Below are 25461 nucleotides of genomic sequence, written 5' to 3'. Positions count from 1 at the left end.
CCCAGCACCGGGGAGAAGCCCGCTGCCCGCCCGCACCTCGGCCCCCCGCCCGCCTGCACCTCACCCCCCGCCCGCGCCTCGGCCCCCCGCCCGCCCGCGCCTCGGCCCCCCGCCCGCGCCTCGGCCCCCCGCCCGCCCGCGCCTCGGCCCCCCGCCCGCCCGCGCCTCGGCCCCCCGCCCGCCCGCGCCTCGGCCCCCCGCCCGCCCGCGCCTCGGCCCCCCGCCCGCCCGCGCCTCGGCCCCCCGCCCGCCCGCGCCTCGGCCCCCCGCCCGCCCGCACCTCGGCCACCCGCTCCAGCAGCGGCTCCAGCCAGTGCTCGTTGCACTCGCAGTGGCTGTCCAGGAACGTCAGCACCTTGGCCTGGGCGGCGTCGGCGCCCCGGACCCGCGAGCGCATCAGGCCTGCGGGGGAGAGCAGACGCACGTCAGGGCAGGCGGGAGGGCGCCCGGGGAAAGGCAGGAACCGCGCAGCCCGCACCGCACCCGCTCCTGTGCCTGCACCTACTCCTGCACCCACTCCCACTCCTGCACCCACACACACACCCACACCCACACCTGCACCTGCGCCCACACCCACACCCATGCCCACACCCACACCTACACCCGCTCCTGCACCCACTCCCACATCTGCACCTGCTCCTACGCCCACACCCACATCTGCACCCGCATCCACATCTACACCCACTCCTGCACCCGCACCCGCTCCTGCACCCACTCCCACTCCTGCACCCACACCCACAGCCACACCCACACCCGCTCCTGCACCCGCACCCGCTCCTGCACCCACTCCCACTCCTGCACCCACATCCACATCCACACCCACACCTGCGCCCACACACGCTCTGCAGCCCCCCCACTGGGATTTGAGCCCGCACCCGGGCCTGTGCCCTGATGGGGAATCGAACCGTGACCTCCTGGTTCACGGGTCCCTGGGCCACGCCGGCCGCCGGCCGGGCTGAACCCTCTACGTGGTCCCCGGGCTCAGGAAGAGTCAGAATCGGTCTCACCTTCTCGCCGGTCGTTTCTGAGGACCCGCACCTTCTCGATTTTCCCCAGGAGCGCCCCGTCCTCCGCTGGGGGGAGAGTGGAGGAGAGCGTCGGACCCCGCCGTGTCCCGGGGCGCGGCCTGCGGGTTCTGGGGGGGCCCGGCCCGGCCAGCGGGGGAGGGGGACGCGGCCCGGTACTCACGGTCATTGCTGTAGTCGTCCACCAGGATGATTTCTTTGATGAGCTGGGGCGGGCTCTTCTTCAGCACGCTGAGGGGGAGAGAGAGACACGGAGCTGCAGGGCTGGGAGGGCGGGAAATTCTGTCTCTGCCCCATCCTTGCCGGCCCCTCCTTGTCCTGCACCCTCAGAGACCCGCCTGCAGCCCCGGCCGGCCCCGGCCTGGCCGTGCAGGGTCACAGCCCGCGTGCAGGGTCCCTGGGAGGGACCTCCCTCGCTCACCTGACCACCGTCCTGAGCAGGGCGGACCGGGCCTCGTTGTGAAAGGTGATCACCACGCTGGTGGCCGGCAGGTCCTCCCGCCACTGCTTCCGCTGACACCTGAGGGAGAGAGGTGTGTCCTGTGCACCAGGGACCGGGCCAGCCATGCCAGGCCCCGGTGGGGGGCACGGGCGGGTCGACCCAGCGTAACAGCAAGACGCGAGGCAACGAAAAAACGCTCCCGGAAGTACGTGTGTTTGTTTTAAATATGTCTGTACGGACTTCAGAGAGGACGGCGCAGGGAGAGAGAGAGAAGCATTCATGATGAGAGAGAACCATGGACCGGCTGCCTCCTGCACGCCCCGCACTGGGGATGGAGCCCACAACCCGGGCCTGTGCCCTTGACCGGGAATCGAACCGTGACCTCCTGGTTCCTAGGCCGATGCTCAGCCACCGAGCCACGCCGGCCGGGCAAAGGAGTCCCTGTTTAACGGGACATCCACGGGAGAGGGAAGGAGGCGTTACAATCTCCGGAGCGCGGCCAGCGCACTAAGCAGTGAGGACGGGACGGGAGGCTCAGGCGGCTGCGGACGAGGACCGGTGGGTCCAGTGACCAGCGCGCTCCCTGGGAAAGGGCCAGCGGTCACCGGTTTCCCTTCCTGGCTGGGAAAGCCGCTCCTGAGGAGCAGATCCTGCAAAGGAGCAAGGAAATCCTTGCAACTGAAAAGGTCCGAGGCCCGGCCCGGCCGCGTTGGTTGATTTTAGGCGTCTGCACGGCGGGGCTTAACGAACCGCGAGGAAGCGGCCAGACACTGTGGGTGGGGAAAAGCACGTTCCGGAAGGAACGCCAGTCATGTCCACCATCACAGCGCCCGAGGCAAAGTCTTCAAGGACAGGCAGGCACTTCCTCCCAGCTCGAGAACCAGCTGACCGGCAGGCGGAGAAAGAATCTCCGAGGCTCAACGTGTGTGTGAACGAACACCGCCCCTAGATCGGGGTCTGTGATGTGAAGCCTCCTGCTAGGAGGCCGCGGCCCCAGCAGTTAGCCCCTCTCCGCGCGGTGGGCGCACAGTGGGGCTCGCGGTGGGCGCACAGTGGGGCTCGCGGCGGGCGCACAGTGGGCGCACAGTGGGCCTGCTGGGCCCAGCAGACACCTCCGTCGCGTCCCCAGCCCTGGGAGAATCAGAAGAGGGAGGAGGAAGCCGTTTTCATGCTCACGTCATAGTCAGCTTAACTGACCGGATCCCGCCCCGCTCTCTCCTTTCCCTTTTCTCCGTGGGAAGCCCGTCTCCCCGGGGCCTGGGCGGCATTCCTCAGAAGGCACGTCACATGCTCAGCCACCGAGCCACGCCGGCCGGGCAAAGGAGTCTCCGTTAAAATTCCTCCTCGGCCCTAAGGCACCACGTTGTGCCCAGAATTGGCAATCAGGACATGCAGCAGCCATCCATCCCGTTTTTTAAGTAAAAAAACAACAACAAACACACAAAAACCAAAAAAACAGGCTCCTGCCCATGCGGTCAGAGAGTGTGTGTGTGCGTGTGTGTTGTGTGTGTGTGTGTGTGCGTGTGTGTTGTGTGTGTGTGTGTGTGCGTGTGTGTCTGTGCATCTAGGGCCTAAGTCCTCCTCCCTGGGAGCCAAGCGAGGGAGACAGGGCTTGGAGATTCCTTCAAAAGAAACAATAAATCTTACGTCTAAAGAGCCACATCCGTGCCAAGCGGTCTGGACGGCCCAGAGCCAGTGAGAGACGCCCAACACAGTCCTTCGGGGCGGGGTGGGGGGGCAGGCAGGAGGGGGGTGGCGGCCGGGACTTTCCCACTTTCCTCGCGGGGAGCTGATCTCAGTCAGCAGAGGAGGCGTGTGCAGGAGCGCGAAGCTGAGGACAGCTCGGGCTGCGGGGTCAAGTTCACCCCCTTTTCCGAGGCTTTGGTACGGCCGTGGCCACGCTGGTAACGTCTTATCCAGCAGAACGAAGCTTGAAGAAGCTGGGCACACAAATGTGTGTGGTTTTTTTAACCCTTAATTAAGGTTTAAATTCCCCCAAGAGCACAGGCCAACAATATCTGAACTCTCGACTGGATGGGAAACGAGCCCATCTCCATGGCAACGAGGAAAGACGCCCTGAGGTGGACCGAGAGCCCGTGAGCTAATCACCTGTGTGTCTTTGGACTGGGGAGCGGGGGCTGCCCGGCCAGCAGGGGTCAGAGGCTGAGGGTCGACCTAGGAACCAGGAGGTCACGGTTCGGTTCCTGGTCAGGGCACAGGCCCAGGTTGTGGTCTTGATCTGCAGTGTGGGGCGTGCAGGAGGCAACCGATCTGTGATTCTCTCTCATCACTGATGTCTCTATATCTCTCTCTCTTTCCCTTTTCCTTTCCTCTCTGGAATCAATAAAACTGGAAAGGTCTCCACGACTCTAACACAGGTGTCAACACGCATGTGGCTGTGTGTTCCCCATGACGGCCGTCACGAAGTCAGAGCGAAACTCTCTCTAGTCCCCCAAGGCTGCGGCCATTGGATGGGCTGAGACACGCTTCCATCCACACACACACACACACACACACACACACACACGTCCGAGCGGAGGGCGTCTCGGTCACTGCCGGGGCGGGGCGCTGCTGGGTTTGCAGGAAGAGCTCACGTGATGGTGGGCGAGGGGAGCGGAGAGGCATAAGAGAGAGTTCCAGAACCAGAGCCTGACCACAGAGCAAGACCACACTTCCTGCCAGAGCCGCAGTGGCCGGCCGAGGCCCCGGGAGGCAGAGCCGGGCAAACACGCTCTCCCCCAACACGCCCTCCTCACGAGCCAGGGCCTGGGATTGGCCGTGAAGGCATCTGATGTATGTAACACACTCATGTTACATACGTGAGCGGGTTTCTCCACGTGACACGCGGGAAGCGGCGGGTCCCAGATCCCGGCATCTCTCCCACGTCACGGGACGCAGACCCGCTGCCCCCACAGCCGTGTCTCGGTGCCTCGCCCACCTCAAGGACAGGGGGTCACACTGCTCCCGTCCTTCCACTGGGCCTGTGCCCTGACCGGGAACGAACCCTGACCTCCGGGTTCCAGAGGTCGATGCTCCACCCCTGAGCCACGCTCCTTCTGCTTCTGATGTGTGTTTGCCCTGCAGGCTCCTCTCTGCCTTCCTGAGCCTGGGGCTCCGTCTTTGAACCAAACCAGTGGCTTTTGATCTGATCCACTCCATAGAGACACAAGGGCAGTTCTGTGCTCAACCCCGGGGGGGGGGGGGGGGGGGGGGCGGCAAAGCGCAGACAAGGGCCCTGAGGGGCAGTGATTAGCTACCAACTCCGAGCGTGACGTGGCTTTTCCCCGTCCTGTGCCAAGGTGCACGCCCAGGGCCGGGCCGGGCGACGGGGTGGCAAAGGGCGCCCTGGGGCCACTCGGACTCCGTCTCCCTGGCAAACCCAGGTCCTGACTGGTGCCAGGCTCCACGCGCCCCCTGCGGGCCAGGGGAGACGGCTCAGGAGAGAGGCCGGAGGTTTCAAACACCGTGAGAACCCGTGTACGTAGGTCCTGTCGGCCCCCAGATCCCCTGTCCCCTGCGGGTGCCCAGGGGTGTGTGCACAGTGGGTGCTGACACTCAGGGGCCCCGGGGACATACCCTGTACCCCGGAAATACCTGAGGGCCTAACGGTGTACCTGTTAGGGACCATACGGTCAGCCACCAGTCCTGAGCCCATCCTTTCCTCATTCCTCCCCTCGAAAGGGGGCTCCCCTCTGCCAGGGCCGCTGCTCTCCCTCGAGAGACAGCCGGCAGGCCTCTCCCTAACAGAGCTGTGTCACCCCGTTTTCGGCTCCCGCTGATCTTTCAGCCACCGGGAAAACCCCCCCAGCTGCCGAGGGAAACCAGCACGCCAGAACGTCTGCCGACGTCGCAATAAAGTGAGAGCAGAAAGAAAAAGTAAAAAAAATTAAAAGAAAAAGACCCATTTCCTGCCATTCTGCAACTCTCTTCTACATAAACATAGCATTAAGAAGGAAACGAAAAGCCCAATTCCAGACGGATGAGACAGAGAGTATTTTGGTGATTTAGAAGTGGGCTGGAAGATAAAAATCACAGGGCTGCACTCAGAAACCAATTCAATCAGCATACAGTACACATTGCGTCCTGTTGAGAGGGAGAGGGGGATGAGAACATGATCCGAGCTTTTAAATCTCTCTCGACAGCGTGTCCCCGACAAAATGCGTGCATGTACACACACACACACACACACACACGGCGGCCAGCTCGATTCTGACAATGAAATGTATTTTAATCAAAACCGCCTTTAGAATTGTTCAAAGTGTGTGTATGCATTTGTTTTGTGTGTGTGTGTGGAGGGGGAGAGAGGCACTTTATTTGTTCATTCTCAGTGAGATACAACAGAAATAAAGAATACCATAAGTGGACTGAAAAGCAGAATAGATATATTCAAGATAAAGGAGCGGGTCTGGGAGCAGAAGGAAGGCCAATAGGATTGCAACTAGATCATAGCACAGGGAATCGCCAATTCGCTTAAAACACAGACGAGAGCATGAGAGGGACGGGGGCGGGGTGGGGGGGGGGGGAGAGACCCAGGGACACCCCCGACGAAGTTGCAATTAGGGGCCCAAAGGGAGAGGGGAGAGAAAGCGGGGTGATGCTGACGACTCAGAAACTCCTGCAAACTCCAAACAGCTCCCATATAAAAAATAAAACAAAACAGAAATCCAGGCACGTCGCCGACACGCTGCTGGAAACCGGAGGGAAAGAGAAACGCCTTTAAGGCAGCGGGAGGAAAAGGCCAATAAGATCAGGCTGATATTCCACCGGAGCGGGGGCAGCAGGAGACAGTGGCTCAACAGTGAGAAGACCCTCCAGGAGCGATCGCGAAATAAAGATGTGTTCAGACGGGAAGAAGAAAAAAGAGCCCTGAACTCGCCGCCGGCGAACTGTCACTGAGCGAACGATGGAGAAAGAGGCCGCAGGCGGGGCGCGGAAACATAAACATGTGGACAGAGCTGAGCCCCGTGGACGGCAGGAGGCCGTGAAAGCGGTCCCTCGGAATTCACACGTCAACCGTGTGACGCACAAGCGTCAGGGCAGAGGGGGGGCGTGGGTGGAGGGCGGAGTGCTGGGCCTGCGCCTTATAAGGGAAATAGCAGGAGTGCTCACTGATGGGAGACCCTGATATGCCAGGAATGCGACAAGCCGAAGGAGGGGCAATACTTAATCCCGAAGAGACGAGACGGGAAGAGGAGCACAAAACGGTGAGAGGCTGGTGTTGAACCCAAAGACCATACCTGCAGGGCGCAGTGGGCCGGGCATTCACCTGCTTACGTGCCGCTGAGCAGCCGACGGACAAGGGGAGGCGGGCTGAGCACGTGAAGGAGACACCGCTTTCCTCAGCAAAAGGAGAAGTGAGAACAAGGCCCCGGGCCCCCCGAAATGAGACCCCTCGCAGCGCCCACTAACGCAAGGCAGAAGCCCCCTCCCAAGCCGGCTGAGCTTCTTTACATTTGCCTGTTAATCCTCACTTAAGGTTATCTTTCTGTGGATTTTTTAGAGAGAGTGGAGAGAGGAGAGAGAGAGAGAGAGGGGGGGGGGGGGGGGGAGAAACATCAATGTGAGAGAAGACTCATCGATGGGTTGCCTCCTGCACAAGCCCTGACGAGGGCTGGGGGTCGAGCCCACAACAGAGGTACATGCCCTTGACCAGCATCGAACTGGGGGCCCTATCCACTGAGCCACCCCAGCCAGGGCCTGAGTCTGCTGTTTTCGCCGATTCCATTCCCCTAAAAAGAAGACTCCGAGTCCCATCATCACTGCCTTCCCCCAGGCACCCGGCCCTCCGCGGGGCTGCGTTTACGCTAACTTTCTCCTTGGCCTCGGCAATGTTTATCCTTCCTGCGTGCAGAGGAGGAGCTGGCCGTGTCCTTCCCCACAGCCCTTAATCCCGCTCCGCCCCCTTTTCAAACAGCTGACGTCAGCCCTGCCCTCCTGCCGAGGCCCCCCAGCGCAGCCCGGGACTGAAATGCCGGCCCTCGAGCTGGAATTTTGTAAAATAAATAAATAAATAAATAAAAACCAACAGAGAGAGGCCCCAGCCAGTTTGGCTCAGTGGATAGAGCATTGGCCTGCGGACTGAAGGGTCCTGAGTTCCATTCCGGTGAAGGGCAGGGGCCCAGGTGGTGGGCCCGATCCCCAGTGTGGGGCGTGCAAGAGGCAGCGGATCCGTGATTCTCTCTCATCATGGATGTTTCTATCTCTCCCTCTCCCTTCCTCTGTGTAAAAAGTCAATTAAACATATTGAAATTTTTTTTAAAAAGAACAGCACACCACTGGGAAGAGGACAAGCCACAGCAGGGCCACCCGCCTTTAAACCTAAACCGAGCGGAGACACGGGACTCCCGCCGTCTCATGGGGCTAGAACCGAGCCGTGTCCCCGGCACCAGGCAGGGTTCCTGCGCCCCTGTCGGCTGGGACCTCAGCCCGCTCCGGAGTGTGGGCCAGGCCCCTCCTCACACCCACATGGGCCCTTTCTGCCCAGTTCCCCACCCCTGGGGTTCAGGTCCCCCGGGACGGCCCCGTGAAGACACCACCGCGGTCAGCACCGCTGCCGGGAGAGCCCCCGCCAGGCCACACACACACACACACACACACACGCACACACACACCCCGTGTACTCACTGGTCATGCCGAGTGTCCGGAATGGCTCTGTCCATCCGCAGCTTGTCACTCTCCACCTGGTTGAACTTGTTGCGGGCGTAGGGGTCCTGCCCCGAGCGGACCATGGTCCCCGCCACGTACGCCTCCTGGTTGAAGTCTCGCCACCGCACTTTGCCTGTGGGGAGCGGAGAGGGCGTGGGACAGGGCACAGAGACCTGCGTGAGGGCGCCCCCCCCCATCCCCCGGGGCAGTGCCACGTCCAGAATCACCGCCCACGTGGCTCCGCGGCTGAGCATCGGCCTAGGAACCAGGAGGTCAGGGTTCGATTCCCGGTCAGGGCACAGGCCCGGGTGGTGGGCTCCATCCCCAGTGGGGGGCGTGCAGGAGGCAGCCGATCTACAATTCTCCCTCATCATAGATGTTTCTTTCTCTCTCTCTCCCTCTCCCCTCCTCTCTGAAATCAATAAAAATATATTTTAAAAACAAATAAAGATTTTTTTCAAAGAAATGGGGAAAAATAGTTATAAAGAACCATTGAACAGACTGTCAAACTATAGCGGAAATGCAAGGGAGTCTGGGGGGGGGGCTGTAAGAGATCAACTGATATATGGTTTGGCTCAGTGGTAGAGCGTCAGTCTGCGGACTGAAAGGTCCCAGGTTCGATTCCGGTCAAGGGCATGTACCTTGGTTGCGGGCACATGCCCTTGACCGGAGGCAGCTGGTCGATGTTTCTCTCTCATCGACGTTTCTAGCTCTCTATCCCTCTCCCTTCCTCTCTGTAAAAAATCAATAAAATATATTTTAATAAGTAAATAAATAAATGATGATGCAAATTTATGAAAATGAACCTTACGAGGATGAACACCACCAGACACATGGACACCTAGGCACTCAGACACACATACGTGGCTCTCGGGTTAGAGACCTCACGGGCGCTGACCGGTGCCCCTGGGGAGACACCTGGGCACCACCCGCAGGTGGCCCGGGCCAGGGAAAGGCCTGTCGGCGTGGGTCCCAGGGGGCCGGGCGGCAGGAGGCTCTCCATCCTGCCCCGGCCTCACCCCGGAGCCGCCAGCCTCCACGCCAGCCCTCGTGGGAAGACGGGCTTAACGCACTGCCAGCCCCGAGCGCGGGGAGCAGCCGGCCTGGGCACGGGGCCAAGAAGGGAAGGAGAATGTATTTTAAATCAAAGGACAAAGCTCGGCGATGTATTTATGGCCTCCTGGGTGGCGTCCAATTGAATGCCATTTCACTCTGCTTAAGAGGGGGGAAATAAAAAATAAAAGAAAACCGCCGATATTCTCCCTCTGAAAGGTCATGACGCTGCGGCGGGAGGGAGACGCCGGGATTACAGACAAACACGTCCATTTACATGACGGCTCACGTGTCACGGGGGCTGCGGGCGAGACGGGGAGCTTTGCTCGCCCGTGAGAAACTGTGAAAGAAGGACTCCGGCCCATTCTTTTCTTTTCTTTCTTTCTTTTTTAATTGTCATCTGAGGATATGTTTCCATTGGTTTTTATTTAGAGAGAGTGAAAGTGAGGGAGGAGGGGAGGAGAGAGAGAAACGTGGATGAGAGAGACAGAGAGAGAGGGGGACATGGACTGGTTGCCTCGCACGCATCCCCTGACCCGTGGGGCAGGGGATCGAGCCTGCAACCGAGGTACACGGCGCCCTGGACTGGGAAATCGAACCCGTGACCTGGCCGCGGGCGGTCGGTCGTACCTGGCGGCAGGGTCTCCACGCTCTGGGCCTTCTCGTCCCCGTTGCTGAGGTGCAGGTCCTTCTTCTTCACCGGGTCGATGTCGTTCCAGTCGTCCTGGCGGGACAGAGACCCCGTGAGGCCCGGCTCCCGAGCACACCTCCACGCTCCAGGCCCCCACGGCCCCCACGCACTGCGTCTGGGAGCCCCAGGGACACGATCAGGAGACACACCCCGTCTCACCTCTTCCACGCCCGGGACCTGCACCCCGAGCGCCTCTCAGCGGGGAGAGGTGCAGGGGAGAGAGCGGGACGAAGCTTCTCTGAGGGAGGATTTGCAGTTTCCCACTCATTTCATTATGTTCGTAAAGGTTTTGTTGTTGCTTTAAATGTATTTGTATTGATGTCAGAGAGGAAGGGAGAGAGACAGAGAGAGAGAGAGAGAGAGAGAGAGAGGGAGAAATATCCATGATGAGAGAGAATCACGGGTCGGCTGCCTCCTGCACGCCCCCCCACTGGGGATGGAGCCCGAAACCTGGGCCTGTGCCCTGACCGGGAATCGAACCTGGGACCCTTCAGTCCGCAGGCCGACGCTCTATCCACAGAGCCACACCAGCCTGGGCCCGAGGCTCTTGCTAGAGGCCACGCCCACCGCGGGAAAGCCGCAGGGGGGGTCGGAGAACCCCTCAAGAGGCGTCCACCGAGGAAGATGGCGCCCCATGGGAGGAAGGTCCCACAGCCCCATAACTCCCAGCTCCGTGTGCCTGGCGGCTGGGCTTCTGACAGCCTGAACAGTGACGGGCTGGGGACACACACACACACACACACACACACACACCCGCTGCCCACCGGGGCGGTTCCCGGCGTCACACCCGGCAGACACTCCGATCGCGCCGCCCTTTCCAAAGCCCCGGGAGGCGAAGCAGACAGAGACACATTCTTCTCTCGAAGAATGGGGGAGAGCCGCCCTCTCTGGGCCCGGGCCAGACAGACGGCCCGCAGACAGGAGACGCGGGGAAGGGGCTGGCCCCGCGGCCTTTGTCAGCCTATCGGGCTGGGCAGACTGCGATGCAGGAAAGAGCGGTGATAAGGGCCGGTGAGGGGGCGGGCGGTCCCAGGGGCCGTGGCCTCCAGCCGGCGCTGTGGGGGGGCTGTGAGGGGGGACGGGGAGAACAATGGCTGCATGCATCTCACGGAGAGAGGAGAGGGGAGTGGGGAGCGGGCAGGGGGCCAGGAGGCTGAGCTCACTGTCTGACAAAGGGGACCCCGGGGAGGGGCGATGGAGAGGAAGCGGGTGGGGCCCGAGGGCCCCTGGAGAGACTGGGTGCCGGTGACCTCAGAGCAACGCTGGACGCTCTCTGCCCACCGGTTGTCAGGGGGACTGGGTTCCCAGGCAGAGAGGATTATGGGTATGTTTTCTCTGTGGTTCCCAAACAGTCATAGTGGTGGTGGTGGAGGTGGAGAAGGAAGAGGAGGAGGAGCAGGAGGAGGAAGAGGAGGAGGAGGAAGTATAAGAAGAAACCTTAAAGTGCTAAGAACGAGCCTTCAACACTTATTGTTTCAGGCCACTCAGTGCAGCTCAGGGGTTGAGCGCTGACCTATGAACCAGGAAGTCACAGTTTGATTCTCGTTCAGGGCATAAGCTCAGGTTTCGGGCTCCATCCCCAATGTGGGTGGTGCAGGAGGCAGCCAATCCAGGATTCTCATCATTGGTGTTTCTCTTTCTGTGTTTCTTTCTCTCTGTGTTTCTTTCTCTCTCTCTCTCTCTCTCTCTCCCCCTCCCTCCCTCCCTCCTTCCCTCCCTCCCTCTCTGAATCAATAAAGAATACATTGGGAAAAGAAAAGCGATTTGGTTGATGTCAGATGTCAGCTGGCTGTGTCCGGAAGGCGGGGAGGGAATGTGCAGGGGAGGAAGGAAGGAAGGAGGAAGGGGAAGCGAGGTCACCTCGGGGTGAGACGGGGCGCACCTCCCCTCCAATCCCAGCTCGGCCGCCGGCAGGGCCCCGCGGCCCCTCTGCACGCTGCTCCCGGCAACAGGCTCAGCGAGACCACGAGGACTTCGGTTTGTTTCACCCAAACCTCTGGTTCCCAGGTCGACGCTCAGCCACGGAGCCACGCCGGCCGGGCCTGATTCTGCATTTTACCCGGGAGAACACCGAAGCGGCACAGACCCTTCCGGGTGGCCCAGGGACCCCTGGGGGCCGGGGGCTGCCGGCGGCGGGGGTCCCTCAGCTCCGACACGCCGGCAAGCAGCAGACGGGTGGGTTTCTCTCCCCAAATAGCACCCGGGCTGCAGGGGGGGAAGGAGAGCCAGCACTTGCTCGGGAAAAACGCGCAGCACGCCTGCAGTCAGAGCGTGGCTCCGAGCCGTGCGTGACAGCATCGTCTATTCTGGGCACGAGAGGCATTTGCCAATTCCTAACGAGCCAATGAGAAGCAGACTGCAGGCCGACAGCAAGCTCATCGCGGAATTATGAGTGCGCCCAAAATACCCTGCGTTCCTTATGCGTGCGGCCACGGAGGGCGGGCCGTGGCGTGTGGCTATGGAATGTGGGCCACGTTGTGTGGCCGTGTGGCGTGTGTCCACGTAGTGCGGGCCGTGGCGTGTGGCTATGGAATGTGGGCCACGTTGTGTGGCCGTGTGGCGAGTGTCCACGTAGTGCAGGCCGTGGCGTGTGGCTATGGAATGTGGGCCAAGTTTGTGTGGCCACGGAGTGTGGGCCGTGGCACAGGCGTACTGCTGACCTTGACACCCTCCGTGACTCTGGTACCCAGAACAGGCCCCGCCGAACGACCTTCCGGACGAAGCCAGGGCTGCGAGGGCCGAGCCCCTTGTGTGAATTTCGTGCACGGGGCCTTTGGTAGACAATAAAGTCATGTCAGTCACAGGCGAGACTGACATTTCAAGTCCTATCTCTGGGGGAACCTCACACAGCCCTGGGCACCGAGGCGGGGCCCGTGGGGCCCAATCAGCCACGCAGACCGTGTGTGATGGGCTGGGGCCATGGCTGCTGGGAAGAAACTTACTGAAGATTGTGCATGTATGTGCGTGCACACACACACGTGTGTATGTACACGTGTGCGCGTTGGTGCGCGGGTGTGTCATGTGTGCACACACGTGCATGAGCGTGTGAGGGAGGGAGAAACCGTCTCCCAGGGGCCTGGGAAAGAGAGGGCCATGAGTCATCGCGGGGAAGGGCGAGTGAGAGGCCGGGACCATTTCCACGTCTGGCTCTGAGCCAGGCGGCCCGGACTGTGCGGTCCAGCTGGGTCAGCGGGGAGAGGTGCGCGGATCCGTGCACACATGGCACAGCACGGGACACACGGGCGGAGCTGAGCTCCAGGGGACACGCCCAAGGCAGGACCCTCCTCCTTCCCAGGAAAAGTCCCGGTTGGTCGGTCATCGGTCAGGGCTGATCTGGCATGGCCACGGCCCCCGGGCAGGCCAAGCCCCAACACCCCCAGGGCAGTTTCTGAGCAGCAGCCCCGGGACCACCTCACATCTGGACCACCCCACACCCTGGACCATGGACTGGCCGCCTCCCACACGCCCCACACTGGGCCTGAGCCGCAGCCCGGGCGCATGCCCTGACTGGGAGTCGAACCCGGGACCCTCCAGTCCGCAGGCTGATGCCCTCTCCACCGAGCCAAACCCTGGCCGATCCGTCCTCTGAGCCTGCCGTTGCCAACCCCCGTTTGGAAAAGGGGAGCTGCAGGCGTCCTGGGTGGCAGTTCCCAAGGCGGCTGGGACTCAGCCCAGCCACACCCGGCAGGGCGGCCCCTGGACCCTCGTCAGCTCCTGAGTGAGAGGACCGGGGACCGGGAATGCGGGGCCGGTGGCCACTTGGGGCTCCCTCCCTGCCCACCCCAGGCCCCTCCTCCCGGCTCTGCCACGTTCAACCACAATTTGAAGCCACAGGGGGCACTGGGTGGAACCGGTGGCTGGTGAATCATGCATTCCGGGGTTTGCCCATGAGGAAAGGAGCCGAGGTGGGCGGGAGCCTGAAGCAGCGCCCCCCACTGGCTCCCCACCCCCACTTTGCATTTATTTCACGACTCAAGGCAGGGACTGTAAAAGCTTCCAGTTCCGAAGCTACAGAGCCTGGACCTTCAGCTACAATGGGGCTGCACAGCCGGTTCTGATAACTATTCCAGAGAGAGAGAGAGAGAGAGAAAGAGAGAGAGAGAGAGAGGAGGATTGCTGCCTGGGAAGGGGTGGGTCTACACCAGCTAACTCGGTCCAGGGTGGAGGCCCACATCCGGGTACACTGCCATGGGGCATTTGTGGCAACGACGTGGACTCCACAGGGGGACCCACGCAGGAACGTGGGTCCCGTGGGAGGGCAGCACAGCTCCTGCCGCCCCGGCGCCAGAGACGCTGCAGAACACGTGGCCTCGAGCCCCAGGGCCCCACCAGACACCCTGCAGGCCACGTGCATGCAAAAGGGTGAGCGTGAAGCGTCTGAAACTTCTGGAAGGACGACCTTATTCTGGAAGCTCTCGACTATCAACATCCCCTTCCCCAGAAGCAGACGAGAAAAGCCAGCATGCATCCTGGTTATCAACGACTAACGTGTCTACACACCTTCTTACAAGGCACACTCGCCTGTTCCCTCATGTTTAACCCTGGGACCAAAGCAGAACCGGTATTATCCGTCTGACAGAGGCCGACCCTACAGACTCAGAAGGACAGGTGGCGCTACATGGCCAAACCGTGAAGCGGTATTGATACAATGTATCGTTGATACAGGACTATAGGTTGCCCTAACCGGTTGAGTGTTAATGATACAAAGTATCGTTGATACATGACTATATGTGGCCCTAACCAGTCAAGTGGTAACGATACAATGTATAGCTGATACATGACTATATATTTACCCTAAGTGGTGAAGTGTTAACAATACAATGTATAGTTGATACATGACTTTATGTTGCTCTCACTGGATGAGTGTTAATGATACAATGTATAGTTGATACACGACTATAGGTTGCCCTAAGTGGTGAAGTGTTAACCATGATACAATGTATAGTTGATACATGACTATAGTTTGCCCTAACCTAGTGGTCGGCAAACTCATCAGTCTGCAGAGCCAAATATCAACTGTGCAACGATGGACATGTCTTTGGAGAGCCACGTTTTTTAAAACGTAAACTTCTTCTAACGCCACTTCTTCCACACAGACGGCCGAGGGGCTGTGGGGGAGGGGCAGACCCAGGGGGCGCCGGGGAGAAGGGGCCGCGGCTCCGGTCTCCGGGGAGCCTGGAGCAGGAGCCCTCAGGAGCCCAGGTCCACCACAACCTAAGGAGGCCGGCGGTGCCCCGGGAAACCGTCCTGCTGAGCCATCGGGGACGAGGGTGAATCAGCCGGGATCCGATTTCCAGACGGCAGACACTCCCGCCCCGAGCTTTTGAACGCGGAGGCTTCGGTGCCCATTGTGAACCGGCCACAGAAAGGACACAAAAGAGACGCTAAGGAATCCTGGGGGCAGCCCGGCCAGGGAGCAGCCACTGCCCTCCCCCTTCCCCCAGGATTGAGGGGCAGAGGGACAATGATGCTGAGCTACCTAGCCCAATGAGCTCAGAGGACCTCAGGGGCCCCGCCTCCGGGCCCGTCACCGTCCCCGCTTCGCCCAGCACGGCCCACCAGGGGGCAGGGTCCCGGCTGGGGCATCCCAGGGCAGCGTCTGGGAGGCTGGCGCCGAGAGGGTGGTTGCAGGCTGGGCAGTTTGGAAAACGAGCCTCTGCCAGGACCCTGGGGAGCGGGACTGATTGTGGGCACAGAGATACGCCTGATGGTGGGCCAGCCGAGGCCACCGCAGTCCCGAAACTTCCTTCTCCCGCAGCCCGCCTCACACATCGACTCGTGACATTCCGTCCCCAGCAGCTCCGGGAGCAGGGCGAGTGAGCGTGCCCCGACAGGCCAGCCGGTGCCGCCGGGGACCACGCACGAGGCCGGCAGGGGCCGTGCCAGACGCCGCCCCGGACCTGCCCCGGCAGGAGCAGGCCGTCCGGGCACCGGCCCGGCGCAACGCATACCTTCCTGTCTGGGACGGGTGACCCGTGTGCTGACCCCCGCAGAACCCGTGCGCCGTGCTAATGGCATGCCCCACACGCCCTCCTCCGCCGGGAAGGAGGGAAGGCGTGTGTGCCCGTGTGCACACATGTATGTGTCTGCGGCTGCAGACAAGAATAGATAATCCAGCCTGGCTGGTGCGGCTCAGTGGCTGAACATGGACCTGGGAACCAGGAGGTCAGGGTTCGATTCCTGATCAGGGCACGTGCCCGGGTTGCAGGCTCCTCCCCGGCCCCGGCCCCGGCCCTGGTCGGGGCTCATGCAGGAGGGCTTTGTGTTTCTCTCACATCGATGTGTCTCTGTCTTTCCCTCTCCCTTCCACGCTCTCTAAAAATCAACAGAACAATATCCCCAGGTGAGGATTTAAAAGGAAGGAAGGAAGGAAGGAAGGAAGGAAGGAAGGAAGGAGGACCTTCCCAGGACCATGACGACTCCCTAAGGCCCGAGAGAGGGACACAGGCCACAGGGAAGGGGAGCCTGGCGCCCCCCCCTCCCCCCAGGACTTCAGCACCTGATTCGTGCCCCTCCGGCCACCTGGCCTCAGGCCTGTAGCTCAGACCACCCAAGAGCCCAGACGGGGCCCCTTCTGGCCCCCCCTCCAGCAGCAGTAATGAAGGCCCAGCCCGTAATCAGCACCTTCCAGGCCTGAAGCTGCCGCTCAGCGTCAGCAACGAAGGAACCTGCCATTTGTAACCTGCCGATGGCTCAGGGACCGGGGCCCCAGAGCCGGCCGAGGACGCAGGGAGACGGATCCATCCCAGCCTGCGTCACTCCCGAAAGACCCGTGGGCATACGAACAGCACTGGGGGCCCGAGGGACACTGTGGCTACGGGAGGTTCTGCTGTGGCTCAGTGGACAGCGCTGTGTTTATATCCCCGGCTAATATGCAAACTGTCCCCTCAACCAGGAATTCAACTGGGAGTTCGGCCCAGGGGCAGGCCTGGTTGGCCAATCACCCGCAGCCCCTGCCCCTGGCCACCCCTGCCCCTGATTGGCCCTCCCCCAGCCAGATCGTGGACAGCCCCTCCCCCACCCATCAGCCCTGATAAGGGGTGGGCGGGCCAGATCCCACCAATGCACGAATTTGTGCACCATGCCTCTATTTATAAAATCACAGAGGTGGCCCTAGTTGGTGTGGCTCAGTGGGTAGAGCATCTACCCTGTGACCTGGAGGCCCTGTGACCTGGAGGCTGTGACCTGGAGGCCCTGTGACCTGGAGGCCCTGTGACCTGGAGGCTGTGACCTGGAGGCCCTGTGACCTGGAGGCTGTGACCTGGAGGCTGTGACCTGGAGGCCCTGTGACCTGGAGGCTATGACCTGGAGGCTATGACCTGGAGGCCCTGTGACCTGGAGGCCCTGTGACCTGGAGGCTGTGACCTGGAGGCTGAGACCTGAAGGCTGTGACCTGGAGGCCCTGTGACCTGGAGGCTGTGACCTGGAGGCCCTGTGACCTGGAGGCTGTGACCTGGAGGCTGTGACCTGGAGGCCCTGTGACCTGGAGGCTGTGACCTGGAGGCCCTGTGACCTGGAGGCTATGACCTGGAGGCCCTGTGACCTGGAGGCTGTGACCTGGAGGCCCTGTGACCTGGAGGCCCTGTGACCTGGAGGCTGTGACCTGGAGGCCCTGTGACCTGGAGGCTGTGACCTGGAGGCCCTGTGACCTGAAGGCCCTGTGACCTGGAGGCCCTGTGACCCGGAGGCTGTGACCCGGAGGCTGTGACCTGGAGGCTGTGACCTGGAGGCTGTGACCTGGAGGCCCTGTGACCTGGAGGCTATGACCTGGAGGCCCTGTGACCTGGAGGCTGTGACCTGGAGGCCCTGTGACCTGGAGGCCCTGTGACCTGGAGGCTGTGACCTGGAGGCCCTGTGACCTGGAGGCTGTGACCTGGAGGCCCTGTGACCTGAAGGCCCTGTGACCTGGAGGCCCTGTGACCCGGAGGCTGTGACCCGGAGGCTGTGACCTGGAGGCTGTGACCTGGAGGCCCTGTGACCCGGAGGCTGTGACCTGGAGGCTGTGACCTGGAGGCCCTGTGACCTGGAGGCCCTGTGACCCGGAGGCTGTGACCTGGAGGCTGTGACCTGGAGGCCCTGTGACCTGGAGGCTGTGACCTGGAGGCCCTGTGACCTGAAGGCCCTGTGACCTGGAGGCCCTGTGACCCGGAGGCTGTGACCCGGAGGCTGTGACCTGGAGGCTGTGACCTGGAGGCCCTGTGACCTGGAGGCCCTGTGACCTGGAGGCTGTGACCTGGAGGCTGTGACCTGGAGGCTGTGACCTGGAGTAGCATGGGAAATGAAACACGCTGTCGGAGGTCTGGGAGGCGGGGCGTGGGAAGTGGCAGTCCTCCCGGGTCTCGGCTGTCGGCCTCCAGCCGCCCCGCACAGGAGCTGCTGGCGTTTATGAGGGTCATTAGACGCTTTATGGGGCACTTTATGGGGTCAGGGGCCTGCCGCCCGCGGGCTTCTGGGCCGAACAGCTGGATCGTGACGGGGAGGCCCGCGGGGAAAGGGGATGGGGAAGACCCCAGCCCCCAGAGCAGCTGCTGGAGTTCGGCCAGGGCTCCGGGGGCGCCCGGGGAGCGAGCTCTGGGCGTCCGGAGCGGAGGCTGCTCTGGGCGGCGACACACACGCCTCAGAGGAAGGTCCGTCTGAGCCGCGGGCCCTGGGAGGGCGTGGTGGGCGGGGGCAAGTCAAAGGCCAAAGGGAGGCCCTCTGTCGTCATGCCCAGGAAGTGGGAGCTCTGTGTCAGGGGTGGCATGGCTGCCCTGGGTGAGGAGCTGGCACAGGCGCCCTGGGTCCTGTTGCCTGGGTCCTTCCTGCCTCCAGGCCTTTCCCGGTGACCTTGATTTTGAGCGTTAGCTCTGTGACCTGCAGAAGGCTGACCCCTTTTCTCTCTTCTCTCTTCCCTCTTCCCACTCTCGTCCCTTCCCATTCCCGAGCCAGTCAGCTCACCCACCCGTTTCGCTTCCTGTTACTGATGATCACTGATCTGGTGTCTGGAATCTGCCTGATTTGAGAGCGAGAGGAAGGGAGCGAGCTAAGAAAGTGCCCGGAGAGCTTGCTCCTGGCAGGGGCAGGTCCCAGGAGGGCAGGTGTTTGCAGGGGGAGGCCCTAGGGGCCCCGGTCTGCAGGGGGAGGCCCCGGTCTGCAGGGGGAGGCCCCGGTCTGCAGGGGGAGGCCCTGGACTGCAGGGGGAGGTTCCGGTCTGCAGGGGGAGGTTCCGGTCTGCAGGGGGAGGCCCCGGTCTGCAGGGGGAGGTTCCGGTCTGCAGGGGGAGGTTCCGGTCTGCAGGGGGAGGTTCCGGTCTGCAGGGGGAGGTTCCGGTCTGCAGGGGGAGGCCCCGGTCTGCAGGGGGAGGTTCCGGTCTGCAGGGGGAGGCCCCGGTCTGCAGGGGGAGGTTCCGGTCTGCAGGGGGAGGCCCCGGTCTGCAGGGGGAGGTTCCGGTCTGCAGGGGGAGGTTCCGGTCTGCAGGGGGAGGTTCCGGTCTGCAGGGGGAGGCCCAGTCTGTGGTCAGACTTCAGTCTGCGGTGGGAGGTGGGGGGAAGGAGGGAAGGGTGAGGGAGGAGGGGTGCCCTGCATACACAGGTGAGTACACACACACAGAACCCAGGACCCTGTGTGGATAAGGAGTTTCCCACGTGATGGGGAGACTCCGCCCCTGACAAGCCAAAGGCAGCAGCAGCCTCCGGCAGAGAGAACCGGCTCCTGCGTTTGGCAAAGGAAACGGAGGCGCGTGGCGGCCACCAGGAGGCAGGCAGGCTGCCAGGAGGGGCCGAGGTCTGAAGGCAGAAAGGTGGCACAGGAAGTGCCTGGTACCTCCACACCCCGCTCCTCCTGCAGGGCGGGCCCGCGGCCAAAGGTCAGAACCCTCGGCCACCCCTGGAAGACAGCAAGGCCAAGTTCCACTCCGAGGCGAGGACAGACATGCAGGGCACTTGCGCTGGAACCCGCCGGGAGGGCTTGCTGGCGGCTGTGCCAAGAGGTCCTCCCCAGAAAACCACCCGACGAGGCGGCCTGGAGGCGGGGATCCAGGACCTGGGTCAGGGGTCGGCAAACTCATGAGTCCACGGAGCCAACTACCCACAGCACAGCGATGGACATGTCTTTGGAGAGCCACATTGTTTAAACGCGAACGTCTTCTAATTTCACTTCTTCAACACAGACTCGCCCAGGCCGTGGTGTTTTGAGGAAAAGCCACCCTCAAGGGGCCCAAGAGCCGCCTGTGGCTTTCCAGCCGCAGTTTGCCGACCACGGGCCTGAAGCAACGGACAGCCAGGGTTTCCCCAGCGGGGACAGCGATCTCTCAGGTCATGGTGGGGAGACTCACACCTCACCCCTTCCGTCCCCTCCAAAGTCACCGAGGGACACTCAGCGCACATGGGCACGGAGCCGGGGCCTCAGAGCCGCCTGGTGGCAGGCTCCATCCAACTCTTTTAAATCCTCACCCAAGGACGTGTTCCCAATGGTTTTTTAAAAGATATATTTTATTGATTTTTTACAGAGAGGAAGGGGGGGAGAGAGAGAGTTAGAAACATCAATGAGAGAGAAACATCCATCAGCTGCCTCCTGCACGCCCCCCACTGGGGATGTGCCCGCAGCCAAGGTACATGCCCTTGACTGGAGTTGTACCTGAGACCCTTCAGTCTGCAGGCCGACGCTCTATCCACTGAGCCACACTGGTTTCGGAGCATCTCAGCATCTTCCTCCCAACACACCTTCCGAGCAGGGAGCCCGAGAGGCGAACGGGAGGGCCAGGTCTGGCTGGCTGCTCCGCTGGGAATCCTGCAGGGCCAGCTGTTTCCCAGGCATACCCCGCCTCCTGCCCGGGACCCCCGCCAGGACCTCCAGTCAGCTCCCGGGCCTGCCGTGTCCCTGCCCCAGCCAGCTGCCTCTGGCTTCGCTAGGAGTCAGGCCCCACAGCTTTGAAATCAGCTGCCTCTCAGACCGACTTCCTTCTCCCCAAAGATCTGAGACAGCTGGCGTGGCTCAAGGGTTAAGCATCGATCTAGGAACCAGGAGGTCAGGGTTCGATTCCCAGTCAGGGCACATGCCCCGGTTTTGGGCTCGATCCCCAGTAGGAGGCAGCCGATCCATGATTCTCTCTCATCTTTGGTATTTCTCTCTCTCCCTCCCTCCCTCCCTCCCTCTCCCTTTCTCTCTCCATTTTCCTTCCTCTCTGAAGTCAATCCTATATAATAAAAGGCTAATATGCAAATTGTCCCCTCGACCAGGGGTTCAATTGGGAGTTTGCGGGGCCAGCCCACAACCACCTGCGGCCCCTTTCCCTGGTCGATCCCACCCCCAATAGCTCCCTGCACCCTGATTGGAGGTGGGGCCAGCTTACCAACGGCCCACGGCCCCTCCTCCCAGCTGTGCACGAATTCATGCACCAGGCCTCTAGCAAAACTATATTTTTAAAAAAGATCTGAGAAACATGAAAAACTGTATTTTAAAAAAAGATCTGAGAAACACGAACGAAAGCAATGAGGCACTGAGTATATGCATGCTGCCCCAGCCCCACCCACGTTTCTGACCACCTGCCCCGCCACCTCTTCCCCCATCTCCCCCCACCCCCCCAGCTCTGCCAGGGCCCAAGCAAGCGGACCCCACTCCGCACCTGGGGACCACAGCTTCTCCCTCCTTTCTCCCGGGGTTAACGGAAGAGCCAGTTCGTTTCGCTCCGTTTATTATCAGCCACAAACCGGTTTCCATTCTGTGTGAGTCCCCGGAGGAAGCCACCACGTAACCCCAGAGGATGGGAACTCTGTTTTCTTCAGAGAAAAATTGGTAGTCCGCAGCCGCTGTGTCAGAGTCTCTGCCCCCTGTGCCAGGCCGGCTGGGGTGGCTCAGCGGTGGAGCATTGACCTAGGAACCAGAAGGTGAGGGTTCTATTCCCGGTCAGAGCACAGGCCGGGGTTGCGGGCTCGATCCCCAGTAGGGGGCATGCAGGAGGCAGCCGATCAATAATCCTCTCTCTCACCATGGATGTTTCTATCTCTCTCTTCCTCTCCCTTCCTCTCTGAAATCAATCAAAAAATATCTTAAAATATAAAAACAAACAACCCCGCCCTACAAAGTCTTCCCTTGCGACTGCCCTCCTTCCCGCCACCTCAAGCTGTCACCACACATGGGGCGTCTTCCAACTCCACCCGGATTAGGTGGCGGGTGGGATACGGAGCCCCCCTTGGCACCCGCCCACGGGGGCACGCTCGGCCCTGCTGACGCCCGGAGTGGCGCGTGGCAGTCTCCTGCTCAACCTCCCCCGGGCGCACTGACTGATGAGAGCATCTCGTTCCGCCTGCCGGGAGGGACCGGGCTGCAGGGACAGGGGAGGGCCCAGCCCTGGGCAGGGAGCAGGATGGGGACCTCCACGGAGGGACCCTCCACAGCGACACCCCGACTGTACACAATTTAATTTTTAAATTATTGATTTTTTTTACAGACAAGAAGGGAGAGGGATAGAGAGTTAGAAACATCGATGAGAGAGAATCATCGACCAGCTGCCTCATGCACACCCCCCGCCACCGGAGATGTGCCTGCAACCAAGGTACATGCCCTTGACCGGAATCGAACCCGGGACCCTTCAGTTTGCAGGCCGACGCTCTATCCACTGAGCCACACCAGCCAGGGCTGCAGCCAGGATCTGAATCCTGCCTGTGCATGCATGCCACAGCCTCTCTTCGCACCCAGACTTTCCCAGCTAAAAATATTACGCACATCCCTGCTCCGAGAAAATGTGCTAACTCCGAAGGAAGAGCCTTGCTCGTCTCTAAAATTCAGGGAAACAGTTCGGACGGCGGGAAGCCTGTGCCGTTTCATACGCCAAGTCATTAAATTCCGGGCGGCGGCGGGGGTTCTGTGAAGTCCGGAGAGTCTCAACTCCCACTTTTACACGCGGTCCCCCAACTACGCTCACGAGTCTTCCTCCTGCCGCTTCAAAGGCTGCTGCTACTACTATTGCCTTTGCATGCCTCGTCCCCCGCCCGCCCGCCCCTGACCCATTCCGGGGCCGGACTCACGCTTACGGCTGGTGGACAGAGAGAATACAACCCCAGATCACCCATGCATTTCCCACTTTCCTCCTGCCCGCTCTTTGTTCCTTCCCACTGCCGGCCCAGCAGAAGTTCTTGGATTCTTTTTTTCCAAGATTTTTCTTTTTTCTTACGGTGGGAAGGAAGGGAGGAGGAGAGCCAGAGAGAGAGAGAGAGAGAGAGAGAGAAACATCCGTGTGAGAGAGGCCCACACACTGGCTGCCCCGTGCCAGGGCCGGGAATGGAGCTTGCAACCGAGGTACGTGTGTGCCCTTGACCGGAATCGAACCTGGGACCCTTCGGTCTGCAGGCTGATGCTCTATCCACTGAGCCACACCAGCCAGGGCTCTCGGATGATGATGATGATTTTTTTAAACTAAGGATCACTCTTCGGAGATCAACCCCGTCCACCAGCAGAAGCCCACCCCCCGCCAGGGGTCCGGCCTCTGCCAACGCCACGCTCACACAGCGACCCTTCCTAGTCACAGGCGCGCCAAGGAAAGAGAAGAACCAGGCCGGCTTACGTGTTTGGAAGGCAGACCGCCTGCAGGTGCCACCAGCACAGCACGCCGGGCCCCGCGGACCCGCCCAGGCACAGGGGCCGGGACTCGGGTTTGACATCATCCCCGCACACCGTGCCCACGGTTTTCGCTCTGGAAGCTGCTGCACCGCTTCTCCTGGGCTCCCTGGCCCTTCACCGCCCAGGAGTCATGGGGATTCCGGGTGCACACAGCCGTCCTCTCATGGGGGGGGGGGAGGGGGGGGGGCTAAAGGTACACTATTGGCCAAGAACCAAGCCAGGGAAAGAAAGACAGAAAAGTAAGGAAGGAGGGAAAGGAGGGAAGGAGGGAAGGAAGGAGGGAGGGAGGGAGGGAAGGAAAAAAAGAAGGAAGGAAGGAGGGAGGGAAGGAGGAAGGAGGAAGGAAGGGAAGGACGGAAGGAAAGATGGAAGGAGGGAAGGAAGAAGGTTAGGAGGGAAGGAGGGTGGGAGGGAGGAGGGAAGGAAGAAGAGAGGAAGGAAACCCCTGACGCAGCCAACTCCACGCTGACGTTCACAGGTCAGCCTTGCAGGCTCAGGTCGGTTCGGTTCGGGTCCAGTTCTGCGGGTCCCGCTGGCTCCTGGCCCCCACCCCCTGGTTCCACCTCCATGAACTCAGAATTTCCAGGGTTTGCGGCGACACCGAACGTCACGGGCACGGGGGCTGCAGCATCTTGGAAAAGATAACGCTGCCTTTGAACCGGCCAACCACCCGGCCCCGCCCGCGGCGCCGGCAACATGTGCCCAGCTCGGCCCTCGGGGCCTGTGCAGACCGCGGGGACCATCCCCGCGTCACCGGCCGCGGGGGAGGCGCAGGGGGCCGGGCCCAGCCGGGCGAGAGGAGCGCGGGGGCCGGAGGCGACGGCCGGGCCGGGGCCGGGGCCTCGCTCAGGGCGAATGGAAACCGCAGACCCAGCGGAGGGGAGTCCGTGCTCCCGGCCCCGGGGTGTCCGCGGCCCCGCCCCGGAGGAGCGCGCGGAGCCGGGGGCAGAGTCCGGGCGCGCGCCCCCTCCCCTCCCCACGCGGGGCAGGGGGAGGACCCGGGGCCGGGGGAGGACCCGGGGCCGGGGGAGGACCATGGCTGGAGAGAAACTTGGGCTCCCCTCTCCTCCCGCTCACGGCCGCCTCCTCCGCCTCCCCACCCCCTTTTGTGCCTCCGCACCCCCAAACTTCCCCGCGCAGGGGCAGGGGCCGGGGCCCCGGCGGCGGCGGGACAGGACGCAGCGGAGGGGGCGTCTCCGGAGGGGGTGGGGGCGCCTGGGGAGGGGGCGGCGACCAGAGGGGCATCCGATGGGCAGCGCCGGGGGGGCCTCTTCCGCCGCCCCCTGCTGCTCCGGGGACGCGGGGAGGCCCGGCCCGAGGCCCGGACGGAGGAGCGCGGGAGGCGCGCGGGGCGCCCCCGCTCGGTGCCCGGCGGCCACGTCAGAGCGGGGCCGGGGATGCGTGGGGCGCGGAGGGCCGGGCTCGGGGGGCGGCGGGGACCGGGGATCGGGGCCCGGGGCCCGGGGACGGGGCGCGGGGGCCGGGCCGCGGCGGGCGCACTCACCTTCCTGCCGGCGCCCGCGGCCAGGGTGGAGCCCGCCCCCGAGGACATGTAGTAGGCGATGCCCAGCGCCCACAGCAGCGCGAAGCACAGCAGCAGCCGCGAGCGCCGCCGCATCCTCGCCCCTGGGCCGCCGGCCGCGGCGCCGCGTTCCCGGAGCAGCCTGGGCCGGCGGGCGGCGGCGGGCGGAGGCGGCGGGCGCGGGCGGAGGGAGGAAGGGGCGGGCGCAGTGGCCCCGCCCCCGGCGCGCGCTCCCGGCCCCGCTCCGGCTCCGGAGGCGCGCGGGGCGCCCGCATCCGCCCGGGCACCAGCAGGAAGCGCGGCCTCGGTGGCGGCCGGAGGGGGCGGGTCAGGGAGCAAAGGGCGGCCAATCGGCGGGAGGAGGCGGGAGGAGGCGGCCAATCAGCGGGAGGAGGCGGGAGGAGCGCGGTCTCCGGGCCCCGCGCGCGCCCCCTGCTGCCGGCGTGAGTGACAGGTGGCCGCCTGGGCCCCGGGGGGAGCGCGCGCT

General features: G+C 62.5%; 1 protein-coding gene across 1 annotated transcript in view; it reads right to left on the bottom strand.

Moving 5' to 3' along the window:
• Positions 1–25173, bottom strand: part of GALNT2 (polypeptide N-acetylgalactosaminyltransferase 2) — a 35028-nt gene extending 9855 nt beyond the window's left edge. The window contains exons 1-7 of the mRNA XM_084868728.1: positions 24957–25173; positions 9796–9889; positions 8092–8245; positions 1447–1545; positions 1189–1256; positions 1008–1073; positions 281–402 (exon numbers count right to left, since the gene is read on the bottom strand). Of these exons, the coding sequence (XP_084724854.1) occupies positions 281–402; positions 1008–1073; positions 1189–1256; positions 1447–1545; positions 8092–8245; positions 9796–9889; positions 24957–25070 (717 nt within the window). The 5' untranslated portion in view covers positions 25071–25173. The remainder of the gene's footprint in view (positions 1–280; positions 403–1007; positions 1074–1188; positions 1257–1446; positions 1546–8091; positions 8246–9795; positions 9890–24956) is intronic.
• Positions 25174–25461: the final 288 nt, after the last annotated feature.

This window comes from Pipistrellus hanaki (genome assembly GCF_964339955.1).
Source record: "Pipistrellus hanaki genome assembly, chromosome: 20".
NCBI classification, from domain to species: Eukaryota; Metazoa; Chordata; class Mammalia; order Chiroptera; family Vespertilionidae; genus Pipistrellus; species Pipistrellus hanaki.
Note: the sequence above shows the minus strand (reverse complement) of the source record. Positions and strands in the feature narration are given on the sequence as shown.